This window comes from Rhinopithecus bieti, unplaced genomic scaffold, assembly GCF_001698545.2.
Source record: "Rhinopithecus bieti isolate Rb0 unplaced genomic scaffold, ASM169854v2 scaffold_12151, whole genome shotgun sequence".
Lineage (NCBI taxonomy): Eukaryota > Metazoa > Chordata > Mammalia > Primates > Cercopithecidae > Rhinopithecus > Rhinopithecus bieti.
In genome coordinates, this window is record NW_016807233.1 from 691,310 (window position 1) to 716,716 (window position 25,407).

General features: G+C 47.6%; 2 protein-coding genes across 2 annotated transcripts in view; both read left to right on the forward strand.

Annotated features, from left to right (window-relative positions):
• Positions 1-17,891: 17,891 nt before the first annotated feature.
• Positions 17,892-18,887, forward strand: LOC108535029 (putative uncharacterized protein encoded by BRWD1-AS2). Its single transcript, XM_017880699.1, is given in 1 exon segment — positions 17,892-18,887. A coding segment is annotated over 1 exon segment (438 nt). The 5' UTR covers positions 17,892-18,449.
• A 172-nt stretch (positions 18,888-19,059) lies between these two features.
• Positions 19,060-25,407, forward strand: part of BRWD1 (bromodomain and WD repeat domain containing 1) — a 129,623-nt gene continuing 123,275 nt past the window's right edge. Inside the window, exons 1-4 of the mRNA XM_017880685.1 lie at positions 19,060-19,428; positions 19,579-19,637; positions 19,777-19,806; positions 19,968-20,027. Of these exons, the coding sequence (XP_017736174.1) occupies positions 19,380-19,428; positions 19,579-19,637; positions 19,777-19,806; positions 19,968-20,027 (198 nt within the window). The 5' untranslated portion in view covers positions 19,060-19,379. The remainder of the gene's footprint in view (positions 19,429-19,578; positions 19,638-19,776; positions 19,807-19,967; positions 20,028-25,407) is intronic.

The following is a 25,407-nucleotide window of genomic DNA, read 5'->3' on the forward strand; positions in this document are numbered from 1 at the left end:
GATCTCCTGACCTTGTGATCCACCCGTCTCGGCCTCCCAAAGTGCTGGGATTACAGGCTTGAGCCACCGCGCCTGGCCATTTATGTATTTATTTTTGAGACAGAGGTTCGCTCTTGTCGCCTAGGCTGGAGTGCAATGGCATGATCTCAGCTCATTGCAACCTCCGCCTCGGGGGTTCGAGCAATTCTCCTGCATCAGCCTCCTGAATAGCTGGGATTATAGGCACCCGCCACCATGCCTGGCTAATTTTTTTGTGTGTTTTCAGTAGAGACGAGGTTTTGCCATGTTGGCTAGGCTGGTCTTGAAGAACTCCTGACCTCAGGTGATTCACCCACCTTAGCCTCCCAAAGTGCTGGGATTATAGGCATGAGCCACTGCGCCTGGCCTATTTTATATTATTATTATTATTTTAAAAGGAGTTTCACTCTAACTGCCCAGGCTGGAGTGTAGTGGCTTTATCTCGGCTCACTGCAGCCTCTGCCTCCTGGGTTCAAGTGATTATCCTGCCTCAGCCTCCCGAGTAGCTGTGACTACAACAAGTGTCTGCCACCATGCCCGGCTAATTTTGTGTGTGTGTGTGTGTGTGTGTGTGTGTATGTGTGTTTGTTTTTTGTTTTGAGATAGAGTCTCGCTCTGTCACCCAGGCTTGAGTGCAGTGGCGCGATCTCAGCTCACTGCAACCTCTGCCTCCTGGGTTCAAGCAATTCCCTTTCTCAGCCTCCCGAGTAGCTGGGATTACAGGCATCTGCCATCAGGCCCAGCTAATTTTTTTTGTATTTTTAGTAGAGACGGGGTTTCACCAGGTTGGCCAGGCTGGTCTTGAACTCCTGACCTCGTGATCCACCTACCTTGGCCTCCCAAAGTGCTGGGATTACAGGCATGAGCCACTGCACCTGGCTGATTTTTTGTTTTTAATAGAGACGGGGTTTTGCCATGTTGACCAGGCTGGTCTCAAACTCCTGACCTCAGGTGGTCCACATGGTTTGGCTTACCAAGGTGCTGGAATTATAAACATGAGCCACCGTGCTTGACCCACATTGAGTTTAGATAGCCTAATATCTATATGCCTTGGAGATATCTTTTTTCCAATGAATCTCCCATTCTCCGAGCTTTTTGTATTTGTATGTCCAGCAAGTCAAGTGAAGAAGTGAAGTTTTCCTAAATTATTCCCTCAAATAAGTTTTCCAAACTTTTTCCTTTCTCTTCTCTCTCAGGAAGAGCAATAATTGTTAGGTTTGGCCATTTTACAAAGTCCCATGTTTCTTGGAGACTGTGTTCATTTCTTTATTCTTTCTCTTTCTTTGAGACAGGGTCTCACTCTGTTGCCCTAGCTGGAGTGCAGTGGCACGAGCATAGCTCACTGCAGCTTTGACCTCCTGGCCTCAGGTGATCCTCCCACCTCAGCCTCCTGGGTTGCTGGGATTACAAGTGTTGACAGGTGTTGCCATCATGCCCAGCTTATTTTTTGCATTCTTTGTAGAGATGTTGCCCAGGCTGGTCTTGAATTCCTGGGCTCAAGCGATCTGCCCACACTGGCCTTCCAAAGTGCTGGGATTGCAGGCAGGAGCCATCACTCCGGGCATGTGTTCATTTTTTTTTTTAATTTTCGTTTTTTTTTTTTTTTTTGTCTAATTGGGTTAATTTGATTGGGTTAAGCTTTTCTGCAAGCTCTGAAATTCTTTCTTCTTCATGGTTTATTCTATTATTAGAACTTTCCACTGCATTTTGTAATTCCCTAAATGTATCTTTTGTTTCCAGAAGTTCTGACTGGTTTTTCTTTAAAATATCTATCTCTTTAGAAAATTTTTCATTCATATCCTGAATTGTTGATTTATTTATGTTGGTTTTTACCTTTCTCTTGTATTGCTTTGAGTAATGTAATAATCAGTCTTTTACATCATCTGGTATTTCAAAGATTTCATCTTGGTCTGGATACATTGCTGGAGAGCTAACATCATCTTTTGGGAGTGTTATGAAATCCTGTTTTGTCGTATTGCCAGAGTCTGGAATTTTTTCTTTTTTTTTTTAAATGGAGTCTCACTCTGTCTCCAGGCTGGAGTGCAGTGGCAGTGGCTATGGCATGATCTTGGCTCACTACAACCTCCACCTCCTGGGTTCCTGCGATTCTCCTACCTCAGCTTCCCGAGTAGCTAGGATTACAGGCATGCACCAGCACGCTAGGCTAATTTTTTGTAGAGAGACAGAGTTTCACCATGTTGGCCAGGCTGGTCTTGAACTCCTGACCTCAAGTAATCCACTCGCTGGGGCCTCCTAAAGTGCTGGGATTACAGGTGTGAGCCACCGTGCCCAGCCAGAGTCTGGAATTCTTGAGCTATGAATTAAATCCTTTCATATAACTTGGAAAATTATTAATTAAACTCCTGGAGTAGATTATTATGCCCTTCACAGTTGCTTCAGACAATGCATTAGTTTCCTATTGTTCCTGTTACAAGTTGCCGCAAACGCAAAGGCATTAAGACAATATGAGTTTATTTTATTGTTGTGAATGTCAGAAGTCCAAACTGAGTTTCAGGGAGCCAAAATCAAGGCACTGGCAGGGCTGTGCTTCCTCTGGACTTCAGAGAAGACTCTGTTTCCTTGTCTTTTCCAGCTTCCAGGGGATGCCTGCATTTGTTGGCTCATGGCTTCTTCTGCCAACTTCAAAGGACATCACTCTGACCTCTGCTCCCATTGTCATATCTCCTCTCTGACTCTGACTTTTCTCTTCTCTTCTCTTTTCTAGAGATGGAGTCTCACTCTGTCTCCCAGGCTGGAGTGCAGTGGCACAATCTCAGCTCACTGTAACCTCCACCTCCCGGGTTCAAGCAATTCTCCAACCTCAGCCTCCCCAGTAGCTGGGATTAAAGGCACGCACCACCACATCCGGCCTCCCAAAGTGCTGGGATTACAAGTGTGAGCCACTGTGCCCGGCCTTGACTCTGACATTTTAGCCTCCCTCTTAGAAGGATCCTAGCGATTGCATTGGAGCGGAGCCGCCCAGCTAATCCAGATCAGTCTCTCCACCTTGAGATCCTCAACTAAATCATACAGGCTCCGTGGTAGTCCCAGTGACCAGGAAAAGATTGAAAATAAATAAACCACAGCTGAGAAGTCTCGTTTGCTACATAACATAATATATTTGCAAATTCCAGGAAATAAGGTGTGAATATCTTGGGAGAATCATTATTCTGACTATCGCAGACATGATGGAATTTTTCCTTTTGCCTTTTTTAACATAAACCTTTTATTGAAGTATAACACATTTCAATAACACACACACCTGTACACACATAAATCATATGCATGTGGCTCACTGACTTATTCACCAAGTGAATACATCTCAGATTAAGAAACCGAATATGGCTGGGCACGGTGGCTCAGGCCTGTAATCCCAGCACTTTGGGAGGCTGAAGCGGGCGGATCACTTGAGGTCAGGAGTTCGAGACCAGCCTGGCCAACATGGTAAAACCCTGTCTCTACTAACAATACAAAAACTAGCCAGGCATGGTGGTGGGCCCCTGTAATCCCAGTTATGCAAGAGACTGAGGCAGGAGAATTGCTTGAAGCCAGGAGGCGGAGGTTGCAGTGAGCTGAGATCGCACCACTGCACTCCGGCCTGGGTGACAGAGAGAGACTCGGTCTCAAAAAATAAAATTAAAAAAAGAAACTGAATATAACCAGAAGCTTCTGATCATCATCCACCTTCCAGAGATAACCACTATCCTGACTTTTTTCTTTTCAAAGAGGGTCTCACTGTGTCACCCAGGCTGAAGTGTAGTGATGCAATCACGGCTCAGTGCAGCCTCAAACTCCTGGGCTCAGGTGATCCTCCCACTTCAGCCTCTGGAGTAGCTGGGACTACGGGTGCACACCACCACACCTGGTTAATATTTTGTATAGGCCGGGCACGGTGACTCACGCCTGTAATCCCAGCACTTTGGGAGGCTGAGGTGGGCGGATCACCAGAGGTCAAGAGTTCAAGACCAGCCTGGCCAACATGGCAAAACCCCAACTCTACTAAAAAAAAAAAAAAAAAAAAAAAAAAAAAAAAAAAAAAAAAAGCTGGGCATGGTGATGCATGCCTCTAGTCCCAGCTGCTAGGGAGGCTGAGGCAGGAGAATCGCTTGAACCTGGGAGGTGGAGGTTGCAGTGAGCCAAGATGGCACCATTGCACTGGGTGACAGAGGGAGATGCCATCGTAAAGAAAAAGAAATTTTTTTTTGTATAGACGGAGTTTTGCCATGTTGCCCAGGCTGGTCTGAAATTCCTGGACTCAAGCAATCTGCCCACGTTGGCCTCCCAAAGTGCTTATAGGCATGAGCTACTGCACCCAGCCCCATTATCCTGACTTCTAATACCATAGACTAAGTTTGCCTGGTTTTTGAACTCGAGACAAGTGAAATCACATGGTGTGCCATCTTTGGTGTCTGGCTTCTGTGGCTCATTTCTTCTATTTGTAAGAGGTGCTTATGTGGCACATTCACTCCCACTTCCTTATAGTTTATCATTATTATGAATAAACTCCAACTTATTTCTCCATTCTATGGTTGGCGGGCATTTGGTTGTTTCCAGTCTGGAGCTATTATAAGTAGCTCTGCAATTAGGTAAGAAAGAGAAATAAAAGTCACCCAAATCAGAAAGGAAGAAGTCAAAGTGTCTGCGGATGCAGATGACATCATCTCATTTATAGAAAACCCTCATATATATATATAGAAAAGATCACAAAACTCATATATAGAAATTCCAAAGGCTTTTTTTCCCCCACAGAAATAGAAAAACAATCCTAAAATTAACACGGAACCACAGAAGACCTCAAAATAAGTAGCTCTTGTAGAAATACACTTGCGCATATCTTTCAGGGAGCACATATACAGGCTCTGTTGTGTTTATATCCGAGAATCAGGTTGCTGGGCCACAGAGTGTGCATATGCTCAACTTTAGTGCAGACTGCCTGACAGCTTTACAGAGTGTCTGTCATGGATTATGATCCCACGAAAAAACAGGAACCCATGGATCTGCACCCACATAAGCAAGCAAATCAAGGTTGGGAGAAGTAAAGCTCTTCCTCACGGAAGAAATGACATGAGTGTGTACACATGCACACACCCCAACACACACATGTGGTAGAATGTCTGACAGGTGGGGACCTGGGTTAAAGGGAACAGGTGGGTTTGTTCTGCTATTCTTGTTTTTTTTTTTTTTTTTTTTTTTGAGATGGATTTTCACTCTTGTTGCCCAGGCAACAAGATGGTGCGATCTCGGCTCAACGCAACCTCCGCCTCCCAGGTTCAAACAATTCTCCTGCCTCAGTCTCCCAAGTAGCTGGGATTACGGGCATGCGCCGCCATGCCCACCTAATTTTGTATTTTCAGTAGAGATGGGGTTTCACCATGTTGGTCAGGCGGTTCTTGTACTTCTGACCTTGTGATCTGCCCACCTAGGCCTCCCAAAGGGCTGGGATTACAGGTGTGAGCCACTGTGCCTAGACTATTTAAAAATTAAAAGTTTAAAAAAGCAGTACAATGGTTATAAGTTTGAGACAAAGCAGAGACTTTGTGACACAGACCATTCAAAGGGCAAAGGGTTTTTGAGAAAAAGAGCAGTCACTTTGCTTAGAATGATGTATATCATTTCTGTACAAATCGACAAATGTGTGTCCTGTTATGCGAGTCGTTTGCCATGTGAATACATCTTAGATTAAGAAACGGAACATAACCAGAGCTTCAGAAGCCCCATTCCAGTCTCCTCCCCATCCTAAGGGTAACCACATCCTGCTCCATCCTCATCCCTCCCATTCCTGAGCCTGCCCTGTCCCTGTCCCCAGCCTCCTTGTTACACCATTGCCTCCCAATCCCTGCCTGCCCCATGCCCTAGGAATTGGCAGTGGGTGAAGTTCAGTAGTAGGATGAGGCTTAGGGATGGATGAACATATCTACTTCAGGTCTACTTTGTTTTAGGCTGTGACATGACACCTGTTGGGTCAAAACAGCATGTTAAAGTGGCTACACCAAAGTGGTTTCATTGCCGGAAGTACTCAGAGAAACTGAGTGTCTTGTACTTGATAACAGGATGATACAGCCTCTAGCAGTGTCAGGTGGGAAAGAGGGTCTGGAAGGCTAAAAATCTCCAGGAGTTGGGCAAAGTGGTGCACACCTGAAGTCCCAATTACTTGGGAGGCTGAGGCAAGAGAATGCTTGACACCAGGAATTCAAAGCTGCAAGGGCCGAGTGCGGTGGCTCACACCTGTAATCCCTGCACTTTGGGAGGCCAAGGCAGGTGGATCACCTGACGTCAGAAGTTCAAGACCAGCCTGGCCAACATGGTGAAAGCTGTCTCTACTAAAAATACAAAAATTAGCCAGGCGTGGTGCTACATGCCTGTACTCCCAGCTACTTGGGAGGCTGAGGCAGAAGAATCGCTTGAACTCGGGAAGCGGAGGTTGCAGTGGGCCGAGATCACGTCACTGCACTCCAGCCTGGGCGACAGAGTGAGATCCCATCTCAAAAAAAAAAAAAAAAAAAAAAAAAGAGCTTCTCCCACCTAATGGAATCCATGCTGGGTGTGAGTGGGATATTCCACAGCCTCAGCTTCTCGTGGGGAATTTAGGAGGCTCTGGAAAGCTGTTTGGGGGTCAGTGGGTAGCTTATGGATTGTAGATATGGATTTTGTATCTCCTGCTTTATGTAACTGTCAAATTTTACATCGGTGTTCTTTGCAATTGAAGGACTGAATGCTTACATGTCAACCCAACTCCATCTTTTTGAGAAAACAATGCAGATTTTTAAGAGTATAGATAATTCAAAGTAGTAGGCTGGTCATTACTCTTTGTTCTTTTTTTTTTTTTTTTGAGATGGAAATAGCTCTGTCACCCAGGCTGGAGTGCAGTGGCGTAATCTTGGCTCACTACAACCTCTGCCTCCTGGGTTCAAGTGATTCTCCTGCCTCAGCCTCCTGAGTAACTGGGATTACAGGTGCCTGCCACCACACCGGCTAATTTTTGTATTTTTAGTAGGGACGGTGTTTCACTGTGTTGGCCAGGCTGGTCTTGAACTCCTGACCTTGTGATCAGCCCACCTTGGCTTCCCAAAGTGCTGGGATTACAGGCGTGAGCCACCATGCGCGGCCTATTACTCTTTGTTCTGATGCCAAAAGAGAAAGCTGGTGAACTTACACCTTAGTAATTCCAAAGTTACTAATTAGAAAGCATTAGCCACATGGGACCACTATCTGGTTCAAGGCAACTCTGTATATGTTATATATCTTTTCAGGGTAAAATTGCATTTCTGAATTATTTATTTATTTTTAATTTTTTTTTCTTTGTAACACTTTCACTTAATTATTTACTGTGACTGACAAGATGTTCTCTTATATTCTGCTGTCTGAAAAGGCTTTATACTTAAATTCTGTGGAATGTGTAACCTTTGCAAGGTTAGAATTTGGCAAGGCTGGTTTTTCGTAGGTTTGTTATAGGAAATTATATCTTTTAGTTGTTGTTATGGAAAATTAATCTACTAAAAAATTATAATGAACACACCCATTTTGTGATAATCCTTGCTTCCTGTGATTACATGAATTTTGTTTTGTCTCCTCTGTTTAAGTAACATGAATACACTGATTGGTCAAAATGCTGGTCTAGGTCGCGTGCAGTGGCTCACGCCTGTAATCCCAAGGCGGGCAGATCACTTGAGCTCAGGAGTTTGAGATCAGCCTGGCCAGCATGGCAAACCCTGTCTCTACTAAAAATACAAAAATTAGCTGAGTGTGGTGGCATGTGCCTGTCATCCCTGCTACTACGCAGGCTGAGGCACGAGAATTGCTTGAACCCAGGAGGTGGAGGTTGCAGTGAGCCGCCGAGATCGGGCCACTGCATTCCAGCCTGGGCGACAGAAAGACTCTGTCTCAAAAAAAAAAAAAAAAAAAAAAAAAGATGCTGGTCTCTGCTGTGTTAAACGCCTGTTGGAAGCAAACCAACCCATGTCTAACCCCATGCAAAGCCTCGTTCTTTCAGAAGCTAGGCTGGGTCCTACAGGGAGAGGTGCCCATCAAGTCATTTGCTCTCACGTAGGCTGGAAAAATCTGCCAGGCACAGGCGCCCTGGCTCCAGAAGACCCAGCCTTGGCAGAGATGGGCCTCTCCCAGCCTCAGGTGCCCACTCTAGCTGCTGGGACCCTGCACCCCTGCCCTGCTTTGCCACTTCTGGATTTTTTATTGTTAGCCTCTGGAGACTGCCTGGCCTGAACAAATAATTCTCCATGCCATTAAGCCTAGATCGCCAGCGGATAGGCTCAGGGCTAACAAAGTACCTCTTGCAGCCAGAGTCTTCCACGAAGGTACTTTCCTTGAAGGAAGTGGCTGGTTAAGAATAAGATTTGATCCTAAGGGAATTAATGCAGGAACAGAAAACAGAAAATCAAATACCACATGTTCTCATTTGTAAGTGGAAGTCACACATCAGGACTCATGGACATAAGGATGGTAATAGTGCACACTGGGGACTCCTAGAGCTGGGGTTGCGGGTGGGCAAGGGTTGAAAAACTAATTGTTGGCCGGGCGTGGTGGCTCATGCCTGTAATCCCAGCACTTTGGGAGGCTGAGGCAGGCGGATCACCTGAGGTCAGGAGTTCGAGACCAGCCTGACCAATATGGAGAAACCCCGTCTCTACTAAAATACAAAATTAGCCAGGCATGGTGGTGCATGCCTGTAATCCCAGCTATTCGGGAGGCTGAGGCAGGAGAATCGCTTGAACCTGGGAGGCAGAGGTTGCAGTGAGCTGAGATTGCACCATTGTACTCCAGCCTGGGCAACAAAAGCGAAACTCCATCTCAACAAAAAAAAAAGAAAGAAAGAAAGAAAGAAAATAAAAACTGACTGTTGGGTACTATGCTCAGTACCTGGGTAATATACTCAGGTAACAAACCTGCACATGTACTCCTGAACCTAAAATAAAAATTAAAAAAAGATTTGCGAATCTGGATTCTCAAGCCAAAAATCATCTTAATCTCATCTAATTACTAATATTCATATCTTAACCTTTGGTGGCTTCAATTTTTTAACTTTTAAAAGCTTTTAATTTTATTTTTTGAGACAGGGTCTCTCTCTGTCGCCCAGGCTGGAGTGCAACGGCACAATCTCGGTTCACTTCAACTTCCACCTCCTGGGCTCAAGCTGTCCTCCCCACCTCAGCCTCCTGAGTGGGTGGGACTATAGGCACACACCACCATGCCTGGCTAATTTTTGTATTTTTTGTAGAGGTGGGGTTTTGGTATGTTTCCCAGGCTGGTCTCGAACTTCTAGACTCAAGTGATCTTCCCACCCTGGCTTCCCAGAGTGTTGGGATTACAAGTGTGAGCCACTGTTCCTGGCCCTTTTATTTTTTTTGAGATGGAATCTTGCTCTGTCGCCCAGGCTGCAGTGCAGTGGCGCGATCTCGGCTCACTGCAAGCTCTGCCTCCCAGGTTCACGCCATTCTCCTGCCTCAGCCTCCCAAGTAGCTGGGACTATGCCTGCCACCGCGCCTGGCTAATTTTTTGTATTTTTAGTATAGACGGGGTTTCACAATGTTAGCCAGGATGGTCTCGATCTCCTGACCTCGTGATCTGCCCGCCTTGGCCTCCCAAAGTACTGGGAATACAAGTGTGAGCCACTGTGCCCAGCCTCCTGGCCCTAATTTTTTAATGATAAGGTGGTTTCGTGCTGTAATCACAGCACTTTGGGAGGCCGAAGTGGGAGGACTGCTTGAGGCCAGGCGTTTGAGACCAGTGTAGGCAACATAGTGAGACCTTGTCTCTACAGTCAAAAAAATAAAAACAAAAAAGATGATTTTGTGTTTGACTACGGGTTTCTTCACCCTGCTCTTGGTCAGACTTGCCCGCAAGTGAAAAAGAAGGGCCAGGAAGCTTTCTCCCGGTGGCAAAGAGAGGTTATTACTGCAATTAGGTGTTCAATGTCATCGCCAGAATAAGGGCAGTCCTTGCCTTAGGTACTCAGATTGCATTTGCCCATTGCATAAGTCTCAAGGCCACAAGGGGACTATCTCCCGGTGGGGTGACCCAGTGACTTGAAGCTCTCCTTTCTTCCCCAGCCTCCCACTTAGAATTTCTCTCCATGCTTCTGTCCTTTCCTCTGTAGTCTTCCTCTTGGGTCTGCTGGGATCTTTCCCTCCCTCACCACAGCTCCAAAGTCTCACCTTGGGGGCAAGCAAGGCTGGTTTTGTCTCTTCATCTTTGGGATCTGTGAGACCCCGAGGAAACTAGAGGATACTGAGCCAGTTTGAGAGAGAGGCTGGGGGAAGCCAGGGGTGAGTGCTGTGTTCTGCGGGGGCTCAGGGAGATGAAGGCCTATGAAACAGGCTGCTGGCAGTGGGTTGAAGCAGGCTGGCCACGGAGAGCATGGGGCACCTGGGAAATATACGGACAGGATGCCCTGTTCCTGTAGCATGGGGACCCTCTCCTAAAGCAGCCTCCATCGCACCACCTGAAAGTGTTTCCTTCCACTCACTCTTCCGCTCCAGAGACTTTGACTATCCTGCTGCCTTTGTGGGGAGCCTTGAACCAAGGAGGCCATATCTCCAGGTATGTTATGGGCCAACAAGTTTCTGCAGATTGTCTTCAGATCTTTTTTTGAGACAGAGTCTCGCTCTGTCACCCAGGCTGGAGTGCAGTAGTGCGATTTTGGCTCACTGCAACCTCTGCCTCCCAAGTTCAAGCGATTCTCCTGCCTCAGCCTCCTGAGTAGCTAGGATTACAGGTGCCCGCCACCAGGCCCGGCTAATTTTTTTGTATTTTTAGTGGAGGCGGGAGTTTCATCGTGTGGTCAGGCTGGTCTCGAACTCCTGACCTCAAGTGATCTGCCTGCCTTGGTCTCTCAAAGTGGTGGGATTACAGGTGTGAGCCACCGCACCCAGCCTTGTCTTCAGATCTAATCACCACAGTGGCTGAAAGATTTGAGTAAATGTTGAAAGCATAACTATCTCTAATTTGAGGGACTGTCTAGTTGAGCAATTTTTCATTAAACAACCAACAAATATTTATTGCATGCCTACCATATGTATGTCAGGACTCATTATAGCCCTGCAGATGTATCAGAGAGCAAAACAGACACAGATCTCTGCCTGCCTTCATAGAATGGCAGGAGATAGACAATAAACAAAATAGACGGGGACACGTTACAGTAGATTAGAAAATCAACAGTGCTATGGAGGAAAAGAACACAGGAAGAGTAAAAGAGAAATGGGCTCAGAGTGAGGATACGTTTAAATTGTACTTAGGGTGGTTAGGGAAGGTCTCATTGAAAACATGACATTTAAGCCAAGACTTGAAGGAGGGGAGGGAGTCAACCATGCAGTTTTTCTAGGGAAGAGCATTCTTGCACAACAAACAGCAAGTACAAATGCCCTGAGGCAGCCGTGGGCCAGGCCTGCGTTGGGGACGTCAGGCCGCAGAGAGGCTGGAACAGTATGAGAAGGGGAGCAGTCAGGTGAGAGGTCAGACAAGCCAGAGAGAGGCTAGATCGTGTGGACTTGGGCTTTTCCTCTGGGTCTGATGGGAGCCTCTGGAGGATTTTGACAGAGGAAGGACAAGTCTGTTTTTAGTTTTTTTTTTTGAGATGGAGTTTCACTCTCGTTGCCCAGGCTGGAGTACAGTGGCTCGATCTCGGCTCACTGCAACCTCCGCCTCTCGGGTTCAGGCGATTCTCCTGCCTCAGCTTCAGCCTGCCTGGGACCTGTATAGTCCCAGCTACTGGAGAGGCTGAGGCAGATAATTGCTTGAACCCGGGAGGCAGAGGTTGCAGTGAGCCGAGATGGAGCCATCGTACTCCAGCCTGGGCAACAGAACAAGATCCTGTTCCCCACCCCCTCCCCCGCCAAAAAAAGATCCGACTCAAAGATTTTTGAAAAGAGGTTAACGGCTTGGGTGTGGTAGTCACACCTATAATCCTAGCACTTTGGGAAGCTGAGAAGGAGGATTGCTTGAGCCCAGGGGTTCGAGACCAACCTGGGCAACATGGTAAAACCCTGTCTGTAGAAAAAAATGCAAAAACTAGCCAGTTGTGGTGGTGGGAGGCAGAGGTGGGAGGATCAATTGTGCCTGAAAGATCGAGGCTGCAGTGAGATGTGATTGCACTACTGCACTCCAATCTGGATGACACAGTGACACCCTGTTTCAACAAGAAAAAAGAGAGAAGCCCAACTCCTTAAGGGGCAGGGGAGGCAGTGGTATTAAAGCCCAGAGGGGGTCTCTATGTGCAAAGAGAGTTGTCTCACACAAACAGCAGCTACTATCAACCTGTGGCGTGGCAGGAAGAGAGCTGGGAAAATGGAAACTCCAACCTCGCTCTCCTCCCATCCTTCCATCTCCGGCTGAGGCCTCTTACTGGATGAATCCCATTGGAAACTCAACGGCAAGGGAGCCGGGGCTTTACTGCACAGTCATCTTTCCTGGGTGTGGAGCAGGGAGGGAGGAGAGTAGAATGTCCTCCACGGTGTTAAAGGCAAGCCAAGGAGTTTGGATTTGAGGTGACAGTGAATGAGAAAGATGTGAACAGAGAAGCACTATGTTAAGTTGTACTTACGGATTTTAAAAGTAGTGACAGGATTATCTCCAAAGAAGATATAATAGTGGCAAAGAAAATAAAAATAAATGAAAAAAAAAAACATAAAAGTAATGACAGGATTAATTAAGTGGGGAGTCAGGGAGAACTTTGAGGAGGATACTCTTTGATGATTAAGGGCCTGAACTAAGTGACAATGGAGAGAAAAAGAATCATTCTTATATAACAGGGTCATGCTGAGAGCTGGGCATTGTTCAGGGAGCTTCACAGGCATGTTCTCTGGAAATGCTCACGAACACATCTAGCTGTCTCATGATCCTTAAATAATGCATGGAAATGCTTCAGGACAGAGTCCAGCATACAAACATAATAAATGTTATTAGTTGTCATGCTCATTTTAAAGATTATTAAAGAAAACAAACAGAAAAATATCTGAGCCAAGAGGTTGCCCAACTCCGACATCCAAACACAGACACATTCTGATCCCAGCTCCCATGTTCCCAAGGTCTTGTCCAACCACACTGTGTTTTCTTTAGTGCTGTGAGAAACGTTTCAAAGAAAGAACAAGTAAGACTTGGAGACAGACATGGGCCAGCGCCTGCAAGCTGGGAACAAATAGGACAGAAGCCAATGGCAAGGGAGAGGCCAAAGTTGGAGAGGGAAGAGATAAATGTGGAAACAATTTGCTGAGGAAGGCAGGGACAAGTAGCATTAAGGGGACAGCTGGTTGGGTTAGATTTAAAGGGAAGAAAAGGTCCTGTGGGAAAGATGACACCACTAGTAGGTGAAGGAAGGGCCTCAGGAATTAAATGCAATATAATATCTACTAGTGACTAAGGGCTTATCAAAAGATCAGATACCTTCTTCATTTTTACTTTGAAAGTCCTCACAAAATTGATCAAAGTCTGGGTGTGGTGGCTTACGCCTGTAATCCCAGCACTTTGGGAGGCCAAGACAGGAGGGTCATTTGAGGCCAGGCAATGCAGTGAGACCCTGTCTTTAAAAAATAAATAAATAGGTCGGGCGCGGTGGCTCAAGCCTGTAATCCCAGCACTTTGGGAGGCCGAGACGGGCGGATCACGAGGTCAGGAGATCGAGACCATCCTGGCTAATACGGTGAAACCCCGTCTCTACTAAAAAATACAAAAAACTAGCCGGGCGACGAGGCGGGCGTCTGTAGTCCCAGCTGCTCGGGAGGCTGAGACAGGAGAATGGCGTGAACCCGGGAGGCGGAGCTTGCAGTGAGCGGAGATCCAGCCACTGCACTGCAGCCTGGGTGACAGAACAAGACTCCATCTCAAAAAAAAAATAAAAAAAAAATAAAATAAAATAAAATAAAATAAAAAATATAAATAAAATCTATCGAAGTGTTAACTCTCCTCTTCCTAGGGAATTTATCTAACAGAAGTCCAGGAAGATCAAGGCGGGAGGATCACTTGAGGCCAGGAGTTTGAGACTAGCCTGGGCAACAGAGCAAGACCCTCATCTCTACAAAAAATTAAAAAAAAAATTAGCCAGGCATGGTGGTGCACATCTGTAGTTTCAAGCACTCAGCAGGAGGATTGCTTGAGCTCAGGACTTTGAGGCTGCAGTGAGCTATGACTGCACCACTGCACTCCTGCCTGTGTGACAGAATGACATACTATCTCTAAAGAGGAAAAAACTGAAAAAAAAGCCCAGGAGCCAGGGAAGACTTTCAACACATATTTTGTTGAATGAAGTGATCCAGGCTTTTGTGTGCATTTAATTTCACCTCCAGGTGCTGATCCAGTTTGTGGTATAGTGTTCTGGAGGTCCAACATCATCTACTTCCTGCCCCTCAGAGGTATGCTTATGTTGTGTGTACATCAACATCAGGATAGCCTCCTGAATGAACCTAAATTCAGTTAACGTAAATTTGCATTAAAACTAGTATTAGGCTTTGGATTATGTATGACTTGTTTTGCCTGATTTCCATTGCCCACAGATTTCCTTATATCATTTTTCAGTCTTTTGAAATGAACTCTAATCTACTAATTCATTCCATTTTGACCACTCTCTCATGTGAATTGTTGGAATCAGACTTGTTTGGTCACCATTTTCTAGATATGCATTCACATTTAACGCTGTTGGGCTTCCTAAGTGGTGACTTGGAAGGCCTTACTGAATTTTATTTTCCTCTCATTTGCAGACAGATTTAAAAAAAAAAAAAGCTTTCCATGCTTAACCAAATTCTTAAACTTTATTAGCCTTAGTTCCTCATTCTTTTTTGAGACAGGGTCTTGCTCTGTTGCCAGGCTGGAGTGCAGTGCTACCACCATAGCTCGTGACAGCCTTGAACTCCTGGGCCCAAGTGATCTCCTGCCTCAGTCTCCCCAATAGCTCGAACGACAGGCACCCAACACCATGCATGGGGTAATTTTTTCATTTTTTGTGGAGAGAGGGTCTCACTACGTTCAAGACCAGCCTTGAACTCCTGGGCTCAAGCGATCCTCCTGTCTTGGTCTTCCAAAGTGCCGATAGTACAGATGAGAGCCACTACAACTGGCCTAGTTTCCTCATTCTTAAAATGGGAATAACACAATCTAAGAGTTGCCTGTGGTAAATGAGATTACACATATACTTATGTGGGTTTTCAAATGTCAGCTCTCTGATGCACTAGCTGTGCAATCTTGTGTAAGTCTCCTACTTTTCAGGTCCCATTTTCCTCTTTCGTGAAACGTGGCCAAGGGAGAAAGGACTTTGCAGTGTTTGTGTTTCAGTTTAAGGTAATACTGTCTACTTGGGATTGCAGTCCAGCCACTACTTACCAGCTATATGCTCTTGGGCCATACTCAAATCCCTCCGCGCCTCAGCTTTCTCCATGTGCAGTGAGCCTATCAACAACATCTGAGAGCTGTTTATCCAGTCAGGAGTTGCTTGTCACCGGCTAAGACATTGGTTCCCTTGAAAATGCAACCCTATAGCTTAATGTCACCTGCCGTTAAGATTTTCCAACATTTACTTACCATATAGCTTTCTTGTGGTGAAACTCAAGTTATTTCCATTTACCCAAAAGCAAACCTCAGTGTGTACGTAAGGAATGGCTTGGATTGAATTGTGTGAGGAATACACCGATTCTTGCCTTGTTTGGAGACCACTTCTGGCGGGTACCCACTAAGGAGTTGCTACTGGACAGCGTATTTCCTTTTCCTCCTCCTGGTAGGCACATGTGAGTTATATCTGAGTCTTTTGACATCTGGGAGTTGAATGGGGAAGATACGCTCCCTCTCGTTAGAAATCTTTTTTCCTATTCAAAATCTAGAAAGAATATTTGTCATGAACGTGACAGTAAGTCGTAAAAGGACTCCCAGGGTGCTTGCAAAGGAAAACTCATGTCATCATGTTTTTTTTTTTTTTTTTTTTTTTTTTGAGACAGGGTCTTGCTCTGCTGCCTAGGCTGGAGAACAGTGCTGTGGTCATGGGTCACTGCAGCCTCGATCTCCCAGGCTCTAGCCATTCTCTTGCCTCAGCCTCCTAAGTAGCTGGGGCTACAGCTACACACCTACCATGCCTGGCTATTTTTTATTTTTTTATTTTTTGTAGAGATGGGGGTCTCCCTATGTTGCTCAGGCTGGTCTCGAACTCCTGGGCTTAAGCAATCCTCTGGCCTTGGCCTCCCAAAGCGCTGGGATTACAGGTGTGAGCCACTGTGTCTGGGCTCGTGTCATCATTTCTGATCTCCTGTAATGGTTACCATGCTGCCAACCACCAGAACTATAATTTCAGACAATGACCAGAGCTTGGAATATCAATTCTTGTTAATATGTTTTGGGGGTTTTTATCTTATGCCCTTGTTACAAATGAAATGCACAACTCCTTGGTCAATCATTGAAAGTTTACATTCTCCCCTGATGTCTTTGTCATTTGGTAACATTGGTAATCTTGCAGCATCAGATCACACTGTACCATAGTCATCTATGCACTGTAACTTCGAATAATCAAGTTGTTGCAAGCAGTTCCTCAAGTTAACAATCTAGCTACCAGCCTGTATGCCCTACCTTATTTGTTGGCACAACCTTGGCAAGCCCCAAATGAGATTTTTGTGATTCTTTTTTATTTCATCCCAACTTCATCTTGCAGACTTAATGTCCTACATATTTCTGAACTTGTCTCTTCACTATCCTTACAACCAATGCCCTCATATATCTTTTCTATTTCAGGGGTCTGTTAAGTGCCTCTTGGTCTTAACTTTCTCAAATCCATCCTAAAATAGAAAATGATTCCTTCCTGGCTTAGAATCCTTCAACTGCTACCAATTTCAGCTTCTGACATCATAGTCCCATCCTCTCCAAAGTCACCCCAAGTAGTCACACTAAACTTCGGATTCCTTAAACTAGAAATTACATTCATGTCTTGGCCTTCTGTTGTTTCTATGTCTGAAATCGTTTTACACACATCGTAGCCTGGATAACCCGAACTTCCCTAACATTTCCCCCACGCAGAGGCAAGTTGATCCTCCTATCTCTGCCCTAAATCGTGTCATTATTTGCTTACATCTGTTTCCCCTAAGAGACGCTGAAGTCTTCGATGGCAAAGCTGTGGCTCACTCCCCCCCGCTTTTTTTTAAATCACCATCACTTGTTAGTGCTTGCTGAATTAACAGATGTAAGGAGTTAACTTACTGATGCACTAGCTCAAACATGTTTAGATTGTTACCTCACTGATATCTTTTTTTTTGGAGACAGAGTCTCGCTCTGTTGCCCAGGCTGGAGTGCAGTGGCACGATCTGGGCTCACTGCAGCCTCCGCCTCCGGGGTTCAAGCAATTCTTCTGCGTCAGCCTCTCAAGCAGCTTGGACTACAGGTGTGCACTGCCGCACCTAGCTAACCTTTTGTATTTTTAGTAGAGACGGGGTTTCACCATGTTGGCCAGGATGGTCTTGATTTCCTGACCTCACGATCCGCCCGCCTTGGCCTCCCAAAGTGCTGGGATTACAGGCGTGTGCCACCATGCCTGGACAGCCTCACAGATACCGGTATCTATTTATAAATACACATAAAAGCTTTTGGCCAGGCGCGTTGGCTCACGCCTGTAATCCCCAGCACTTCGGCAGACCAAGGCGGGTGGATAACCTGAGGCCAGGAGTTCAAGACCAGGCTGGCCAACACGGTGAAACCCCCATCTCTACTAAAAACATAAAAATTAGTCGGACGTGGTGGCACGTGCCTGCAATTCCAGCTACTCGGGAAGCCAAGGCATGAGAATCGCTAGAACCCGGGAGGCAGAGGTTGCAGTGAGGTGAGATCGTGTCACTGCACTCCAGCCTGGGCGACAGAGCAAGACCCTGTCTCAAGAAAATAAAAAAAAAAAGCCAACTTGTACACGGTGCTTACTATATGCCAGAACACATTAATTCATTAAATTCTCACAACTTTGTGAGGCAGGCACAAATATTGTCTGTTTACTAGTGAGGAATTATCTACGGTTTACTGGTAAGGAAAACTGAGACCCACAGGTTGTGACTTGCTCGAGGTCAAGCTGGTGGAGCCAAGACAAGGTGCAGGCAGTGAGTCCTGCCCTAGAGTCTGACCTGAACCACATCTAACCTCTATGTGGTGTGTGGGTTATTGCCATGAGGAAGAATCAGAACGTTAAGGCGCACTCCAGGAAGGCAGGGACACCATTTAGGGTTACCGCTGTACTTTAGGGGTCAGAGCAGGGCAGGCTGGATGCACTGAGGAAACTCATACAGTTAGGTCAGAAGCCTGGCAAGACAAGGGAATTCTCTGGTCCTCGTCCACCTCTCCAACCTCACATCCTACTAGTCTTCCAAGAGGATTCTAACTACACATGGCTCCCGAGTTTCCGGCTTCTCTTCTCAGGGAGGGTCTGCGGCCCGTCTGCACCGCCTTCTCCCCTCAATCCCGTTTTCCTGTCCATGCTTGGACGGATCCGGCCGAGCTGTCAGCCGCAGCTGCGCGCTGCTCCCCCGACTCGCACCCCCTCGGCGAAGCGCTGCATTTTATGTAATTTTCTACCGGGCTGCTGGCTTCTGGGGGCTGCGGCTGGGTCTCGGCGGCCTTCAGCGCCGCAGGCGCTCCGGCAACGCCGGTAGCCGACGCCCCCACCCCAGGAGCGCGGGTCCGGGCGGCGTTCCCCTCTGCGAGAGGCGCGGCGAGCCAATCCTCACTTTCAAAGCTTTCGCGTCCTCGAAGCGAGGGGTCTATCGTGGGGAGCATTACGCGTTGGCCCCAGACGACTGGTTCGTGAAATCACCCTTCCGAGCGACCCGGAGCGGGCAACCCTGCCGAACCCGCGGCTCCGGGCCCTTGCGGTCCTGCGTAGAGGACCCAGGTCCCGCGGGGGGCGGCGGTGACTCGCCCCCTCCTGCGGCCGCGCTTCCGTCCCCGGCACCCGCACGCTGCTGGACCGCCCGGCGTCGCGCTGCCGCCTCACAAAGCCTGGGGGCCGCCTCATCACGCGCAGGGATCCGAGCCACGCGCCCTCCCCTCCCCCACTCGCGGCCGCTACCCTGGGCGCCCAGGTCTTTGCCCCCGCGTCACTTTCTCCTCATCGAGTCCCCGGAGACAGACAGCGGAACGAGGCTCGCCTTCCCGGGCGGGATGCGAGCTCCAGTCCCCCCTTGGCGCCGAGGCCCCCGCCCCCCACGGAGGGACTACTTTCCGTCTCCTGTGAGGTACTACTTCCTCCCCCGCGGAGGCGTCGGACCAGGCGGCGCGCACGGCATGGCGGCGGCAGCGGCGGCGGCGCGCGCCTGAGGAGAGGGGACGCCAGCCCGGTCAGGCCTCGGCGCGGCCTACACGCTCCGCTCGCTCGCTCGCTCCCGCCTCCTGCCCCGTGTCCGGCCATGGCGGAGCCCTCGTCCGCCCGACGCCCGGTGCCTCTTATCGAGTCGGGTAAGACGCGAGGCCGTGCCACCCCCGTCCTGGCGCTCCCAGCTGCTTCGGCTTCCCTGGCTCCCCCGGCCCCGGTCCCGGTCCCGGTCCCCGTCCCCGGTCCCCGTCCCCTCCCTGCCCGGCTTGACCCAACTCCCTGTTTTCCCGCAGAGCTGTACTTCCTCATCGCCCGGTACTTATCGGCGGGCCCATGTCGGAGAGCGGCCCAGGTGAGTGCGGGCCCGCGGGCGGCTGCGGACTTGGCGTCCCCGGTGTCCCCGCCGCCGGGGGTCGCGGGTGGAGGGCGGGGGTGAAGGGGACGCGCCCCGGGCCCGGCCCCACCCCTGACCGCGCGTCTCTCGGCCGCAGGTGCTGGTGCAGGAGCTGGAGCAGTACCAGGTCTGTGCCCGCCCGTCCCCGCGCGCCCGTCCCTCGCGCTCCCTTCGCGTCTCCCTCCCGACCTTGCCTGAGGGATGCTGCGCCCGCGCCCCCCGCCTCCCGCCCCCGCCCGCCCCGCCCGGAGCGGTTGGGTCACTCCGTCGGCCATTTCGTGTTTCCAGTTGTTGCCGAAGAGGTTGGACTGGGAGGGCAACGAGCACAACAGGAGCTACGAGGAGTTGGTGAGAGCATTGGGCACGTTTGCTCCCCGGGTTCTCCGTGCACCGCCCCCGCCCCTGCCCCTTCCCCTCGCGGGGACCCCGGCCTGTGGGGTGCAAAGTGTGAACCGCACTGGAGGGCGGCCCCAGGACAGCTGCCTTCCCCGCTGAATATTCTGTTTTGTTTTTGAGGCGGCCAGGTTTGTTTTGGCAGGAAACAGTCATGGGGGGCGGCGCGGGGCGGAGCGGTGGGGGCGACTCGCGGAGGTCCTGCGGCAGGGGTGGGGCTCCAGGTGCGGCCGCCTCTGCGGGGTGTGGCGTGCGCAGCCAGCCATTCAACGGAGCGGTTTCATCCGCTCCCCCCACCTCCACCGCGCTTGTAACTCGCGCTCTGATTGGCCTCTCCTGTCTTGCCCCGCCCGGGTCTGTCCCCCACTTGTTCCTTAGGAATAGAATCACTGGTCTCTGAAGGTGGAGAAATGTTCTTGTGTTCAGCTTTTTATTTTTTGTTTTGGCCGCAGCAGCGTCATAAAAATCTTGCAGCTGTGTGAATATGCTACTGTAATACTTGTGCTCTTTTCTCCTGTACAATATTTGTTGAACGCCTTAGAAAGTTGACTGATGAGTTTCACATTGATCTTGCTGTAGATAATAAAGTGCTTTAAATAGACACATTTTTTTTGAGCTCGGTTAATCGTGCATTACAGTCTCATTTCTTTTGTGAACCTGGTTAATTTCTGTATATAACTTGCTTTTATCTGTAGTTAACAGCAGTTGCAGGGATTCGTTTGTTTTTACTGGAGACATTTTTCAGGAATGTATTTTTGCCATTTCGTTATTAGGACAAAGGAAATTCGTTGATTGCCAGGCCATGTTCAGCATCTTGTATAAGGAAAACAAGTGAGAGGAAAAAGAGCTTCTGAGTGATCTTTTACCACAGTTTGAAGACCTGTAACCCTTAAGCGGTAGAGTATGGTAGCAAGTGAAAAGAAGAAGAAACAGTTTTAGAAGATTACCGGTTTTGAATTAGAGACAATAAAAGAAACCAGAGGATATGTTATTTCCGTGAGCAGTTAAAACTTGAAGCCTGGTGCAAGTAGCCAGTAATTTTAATATTTGCCTTCTTAGATTTTGAAGTCAACACTTAAAAGTGGATGTTTTCAAGAGAATGAGTTATAAAAATTCTGATGATGGCAATTTGTTTTCTTGAGTTAGACATTTTGAGATAGTTTTTTTGTAAACGTTGAGGAAACATTTAAAGGACGCCCTCTTTTAGTTTTCTCCACGGATAATACAGCCTTATCGGTGAAGCGGAAAAGCACTGTTGGTTATGATGCTGTAGTCGTGCTACCTGAGAGAAAATAACTTGAAACAAATGTAGTGCTGTAACTACTGGAAAAGTTACTTTTAAAATACATTTATAGGGGCTGGGTGCAGTGGCTCATAGCTGCAATCCCAGCACATTAGGAGGCTGAGGTGGGAGGAGCACTTGAGGCCAGGAGTTCCAGACCAACTCTGTCTCCACAAAAAATAAGTAACAGAAAAATTAGGCGGATGTGGTGGTGCGTGCCTGTGAGTCCCAGCTATTTCGGAGGCTGAGGCGGAAGGATCGCTTGACTCTGCGAGTTTGAGGCTGCATTGAACTATCCTCCTGCCGCTGCACTCCAGCCTGGGAGATGGAGCAAGGCCTAGTTTCTTAAAAAAAGCCAAAAAAAAAAAACCCTAAAAAATATATAGAAGATTTTTGGCTTTTGTTGCTAGAATTGCTTAAAACCCTACTTACTATTGTTTAAAGTCATTTAAATTCTGTGATCATACGGCTGTGATTTGGCTGTGACATATGGCATCTCTTACTGCCTCCCTGATTTGGTCTGTCTGGTGGGTATCCTTTCTTTTTACCTTCCTCTCTGCCCTCCAGTCCCCCAGGACCGAATGATGATGAACCTCCTGTGTAGAGAATTATTCTTTTGTTAATGGTATGTGTATACCTTCTAAACTTTCAAAGTCTTTTAGAAATATCTTATTAAGAAGTATTCCAGGCCAGCTGTGGTGCTTGCACCTGTAATTCCAGCACTTTGGTGGGACGCTTGAGGCCAGGAGTTCCAGACCTGCCTGAAGTGAGGTCAAGGATGCAGTGAGCTCTGTTCAAGCCACTGTGCTCCAGCCTAGGTGAGCCAGACCCTGTCTGAAAACAAAAGCAACAACAAAAAAAGTTATTTCAATGTACACAAATGAGAATAATATAATGCACCCCTCTATACCAGCAACAAATTTGAATTATTACAATTTTTTTGTGTGTGTATTTTTTTTTTTTTTGAGACGGAGTCTCGCTCTGTCGCCCGGGCTGGAGTGCAGTGGCCGGATCTCCGCTCACTGCAAGCTCCGCCTCCCGGGTTTACGCCATTCTCCTGCCTCAGCCTCCTGAGTAGCTGGGACTACAGGCACCCGCCACCTCGCCCGGCTAGCTTTTTGTATTATTTAGTGTTAGCCAGGATGGTCTCGATCTCCTGACCTCGTGATCCACCTGTCTCGGCCTCCCAAAGTGCTGGGATTACAGGCTTGAGCCACCGCGCCCGGCCTATTATTATTTTTTTTTAGACAGTCTGGTTTGAGGAGCAACCTTGGCTCACTGTAACCCCTGCCTTCTGGGTTCAAGTGATCCTTCTGCCTCAGCCTCCTGAGTAGCTGGGATTACAGGCACCTGGCTAATTTTTGTATTTTTAGTAGAGAAGGGATTTCACCATGTCGCCAGGCTGGTCTTGAACTCCTGACTTCAGGTGGTCTGCCAGCCTCTGCGTCCCAAAGTGCTGGGATTACAGGCATGAGCCACTGCGCCTGGCCAACAAATTTGAATTTTGAACATTACTAACTTGCTATATTTACTTTGGTTTCTGTTTGAGGTATACATATGTTTTAATAAACTATCAATGAAAATCTTCAAACAAAAGCAATAGAATAGTGACCCACCCATTAGGTGCCTGTTTTCCGACTTCAGTGATTATGAGAGAATGTTGCATATTGCCTGCTCCCTTGTTTTTAAGCAAATGCCATAAAGCCGTTCATTTCATTGGTTAATGTGTTGAAATGTTTTAAGGCAAATTCCAGACATTACATTTCATCTCTAAATTTGTGGGACTTCATCTCTAAAAAATAAGGACTCCTTATTATACCATCAAGTGCCAATATCACAGAGTCCGTATCCAGATTTTCTTTTGTTCCCTAGGTGTCTTTTACAATTAGTTTGATTTGGTCTTCAGACAAGGTCCATACATGCATTGATTGATTTCTCTCCCCGCCCCACACTGGGTCTCACTCTGTTACCTGGGTTGGGGTGCAGTGGTATGATCACAGCTCACTGAAACCTCCATTCCCAGGCTCAAGCAATCTTCCCACCTCAGCCCACTGCCTCCTGAGTAGCTGGGACCACAGGCATGTGCCACCACACCTGGCTTAAGTTTTTTTTTTTTTCAAATTTTTTCCTAGAGAAGAGGACTCACTATGTTGTCCAGGCTGGTCTCAAATGCTCCTGCCAAAGTTGGAATTACAGGTGTGAGCCACCACACCTGCCCTGATTTTTGTTTTGTTTTTTTGAGATGGAGTCTCACTTTATCGCCAGGCTGGAGTGCAGTGGTGTGATCTTAACTCACTGCAACCTCCGCCTCCCAGGTTCAAACGATTCTCCTGCCTCAGCCTCCCAAGTAGCTGGGACTATAGGCACGCACCACCACACCCAGCTAAGTTTTGTATTTTTAGTAGAGACGGGGGGTTTCACCGTGTGGGCCAGGATGGTCTCCATCTCTTGACCTTGTGACCTGCCCACCTCAGCCTCCCAAAGTGCTGGGATTATAGGCGTGATTCACCGCACCCGGCCCTGCCCTGATTATCTTCAATCTCTTCTTATCTTGAATAGTCTTGTTTCTGTGTCATTGGTTTACTGGAGACCGAATCATTTATCCTGTAGAATGTTTTACATTCTCAATTTTCTGTGTTTGTCTCATTGTTCCTCATGATGTTAACTTGTTCCTTTTTCTCAGTGGTTTTCATCTTCGGATTAGAATCATCTGGGGAGCTTTATAAAATCTGGTTGCCCAGAGTATGCCCCAAACCAGTTAAATCAGAATTTTTGTGGTGGGACTGGACATCAGTATTTTTAAAAGCTTTTTAGATGATTCTAGTACTAGTGTTTATAAAGCCACAATTTATCTTAAACTTGTGACCATGCTGTTAACTCCAACCTGTATTTGGGGCAAGAGTATTTTGGTACTTTTGCTTCTTTTTTTTTTTTTGAGACAGGGTGTCACTCTCTTGCCCAAGCTGGAGTGCAGTGGTATGATCTTGGCTCACTGCAACCTCTACCTCCCAGGTTCATGCAGTTCTCCTGCCTCAGCCTCCTGAGTAGCTGGGATTACAGACATGTACCTCTATGCCTGGCTACTTTTTGTATTTTTAGTAGAGACGGGGTTTCACCATGTTGGCCCAGCTAGTCTTGAACTCGTGACTTTCAGTGATCACCTGCCTTGACCTCCCAAAGTGCTGGGATTACAGGCATGAGTCACCTTGCCAGGCCTACTTTTGCTTCATATAAGAATTGAAGCCAAGTGGGGTGACTAAGTCTATACAGAGACTTGAGGGTCTGAGGTGGGAGGATCACTTGGTGCCAGGGGTTTGAGAGCAGCCTGGGCAACATAAGCAATACCTCATCTGTGGAAACAAATTTTATAAAACCTTGGTTTACAGGTGTGAGCCTCCTTGTCCAGGTCCCAAGTTTCTAGTCTCTGCCTGCACTGCTTTATTGCTAGACTGTATCTGCTCAGTCACACTGCCATCATCAAGTGTCCCCAAGTTACAAATGAAATACCTATAGAAAGATAGATCTCTGTAGTCAATCACAATACAGAATGCGTAGAGGAAAGAAATTAGCTACCCTCAGGATGAAGGGTCTTTAGAGTTCCACTGTGAAAACTAAATAATAATGGGATTAGGCAGGAGAATCACTTGAACCCAGGAGGTGGAGGTTGCAGTGAGCCAAGATTGTGCCACTGCACTCCAGCCTGGAGACAGAATGAGACTCTGTCTCAAAAGAAAAAAAGAAAAAAGAATTTAAAGGTAACTAGTCTCAATTCTTTTTTTTTTTTTTTTGAGGTGGAGTCTCGCTCTGTCGCCCGGACTGGAGTGCAGTGGCCGGATCTCAGCTCACTGCAAGCTCTGCCTCCTGGGTTTACGCCATTCTCCTGCCTCAGCCTCCTGAGTAGCTGGGACTACAGGAGCCCGCCACCTCGCCCGGCTAGTTTTTGTATTTTTAGTAGAGACGGGGTTTCACTGTGTTAGCCAGGATGGTCTCGATCTCCTGACCTTGTGATACGCCTGTCTCGGCCTCCCAAAGTGCTGGGATTACAGGCTTGAG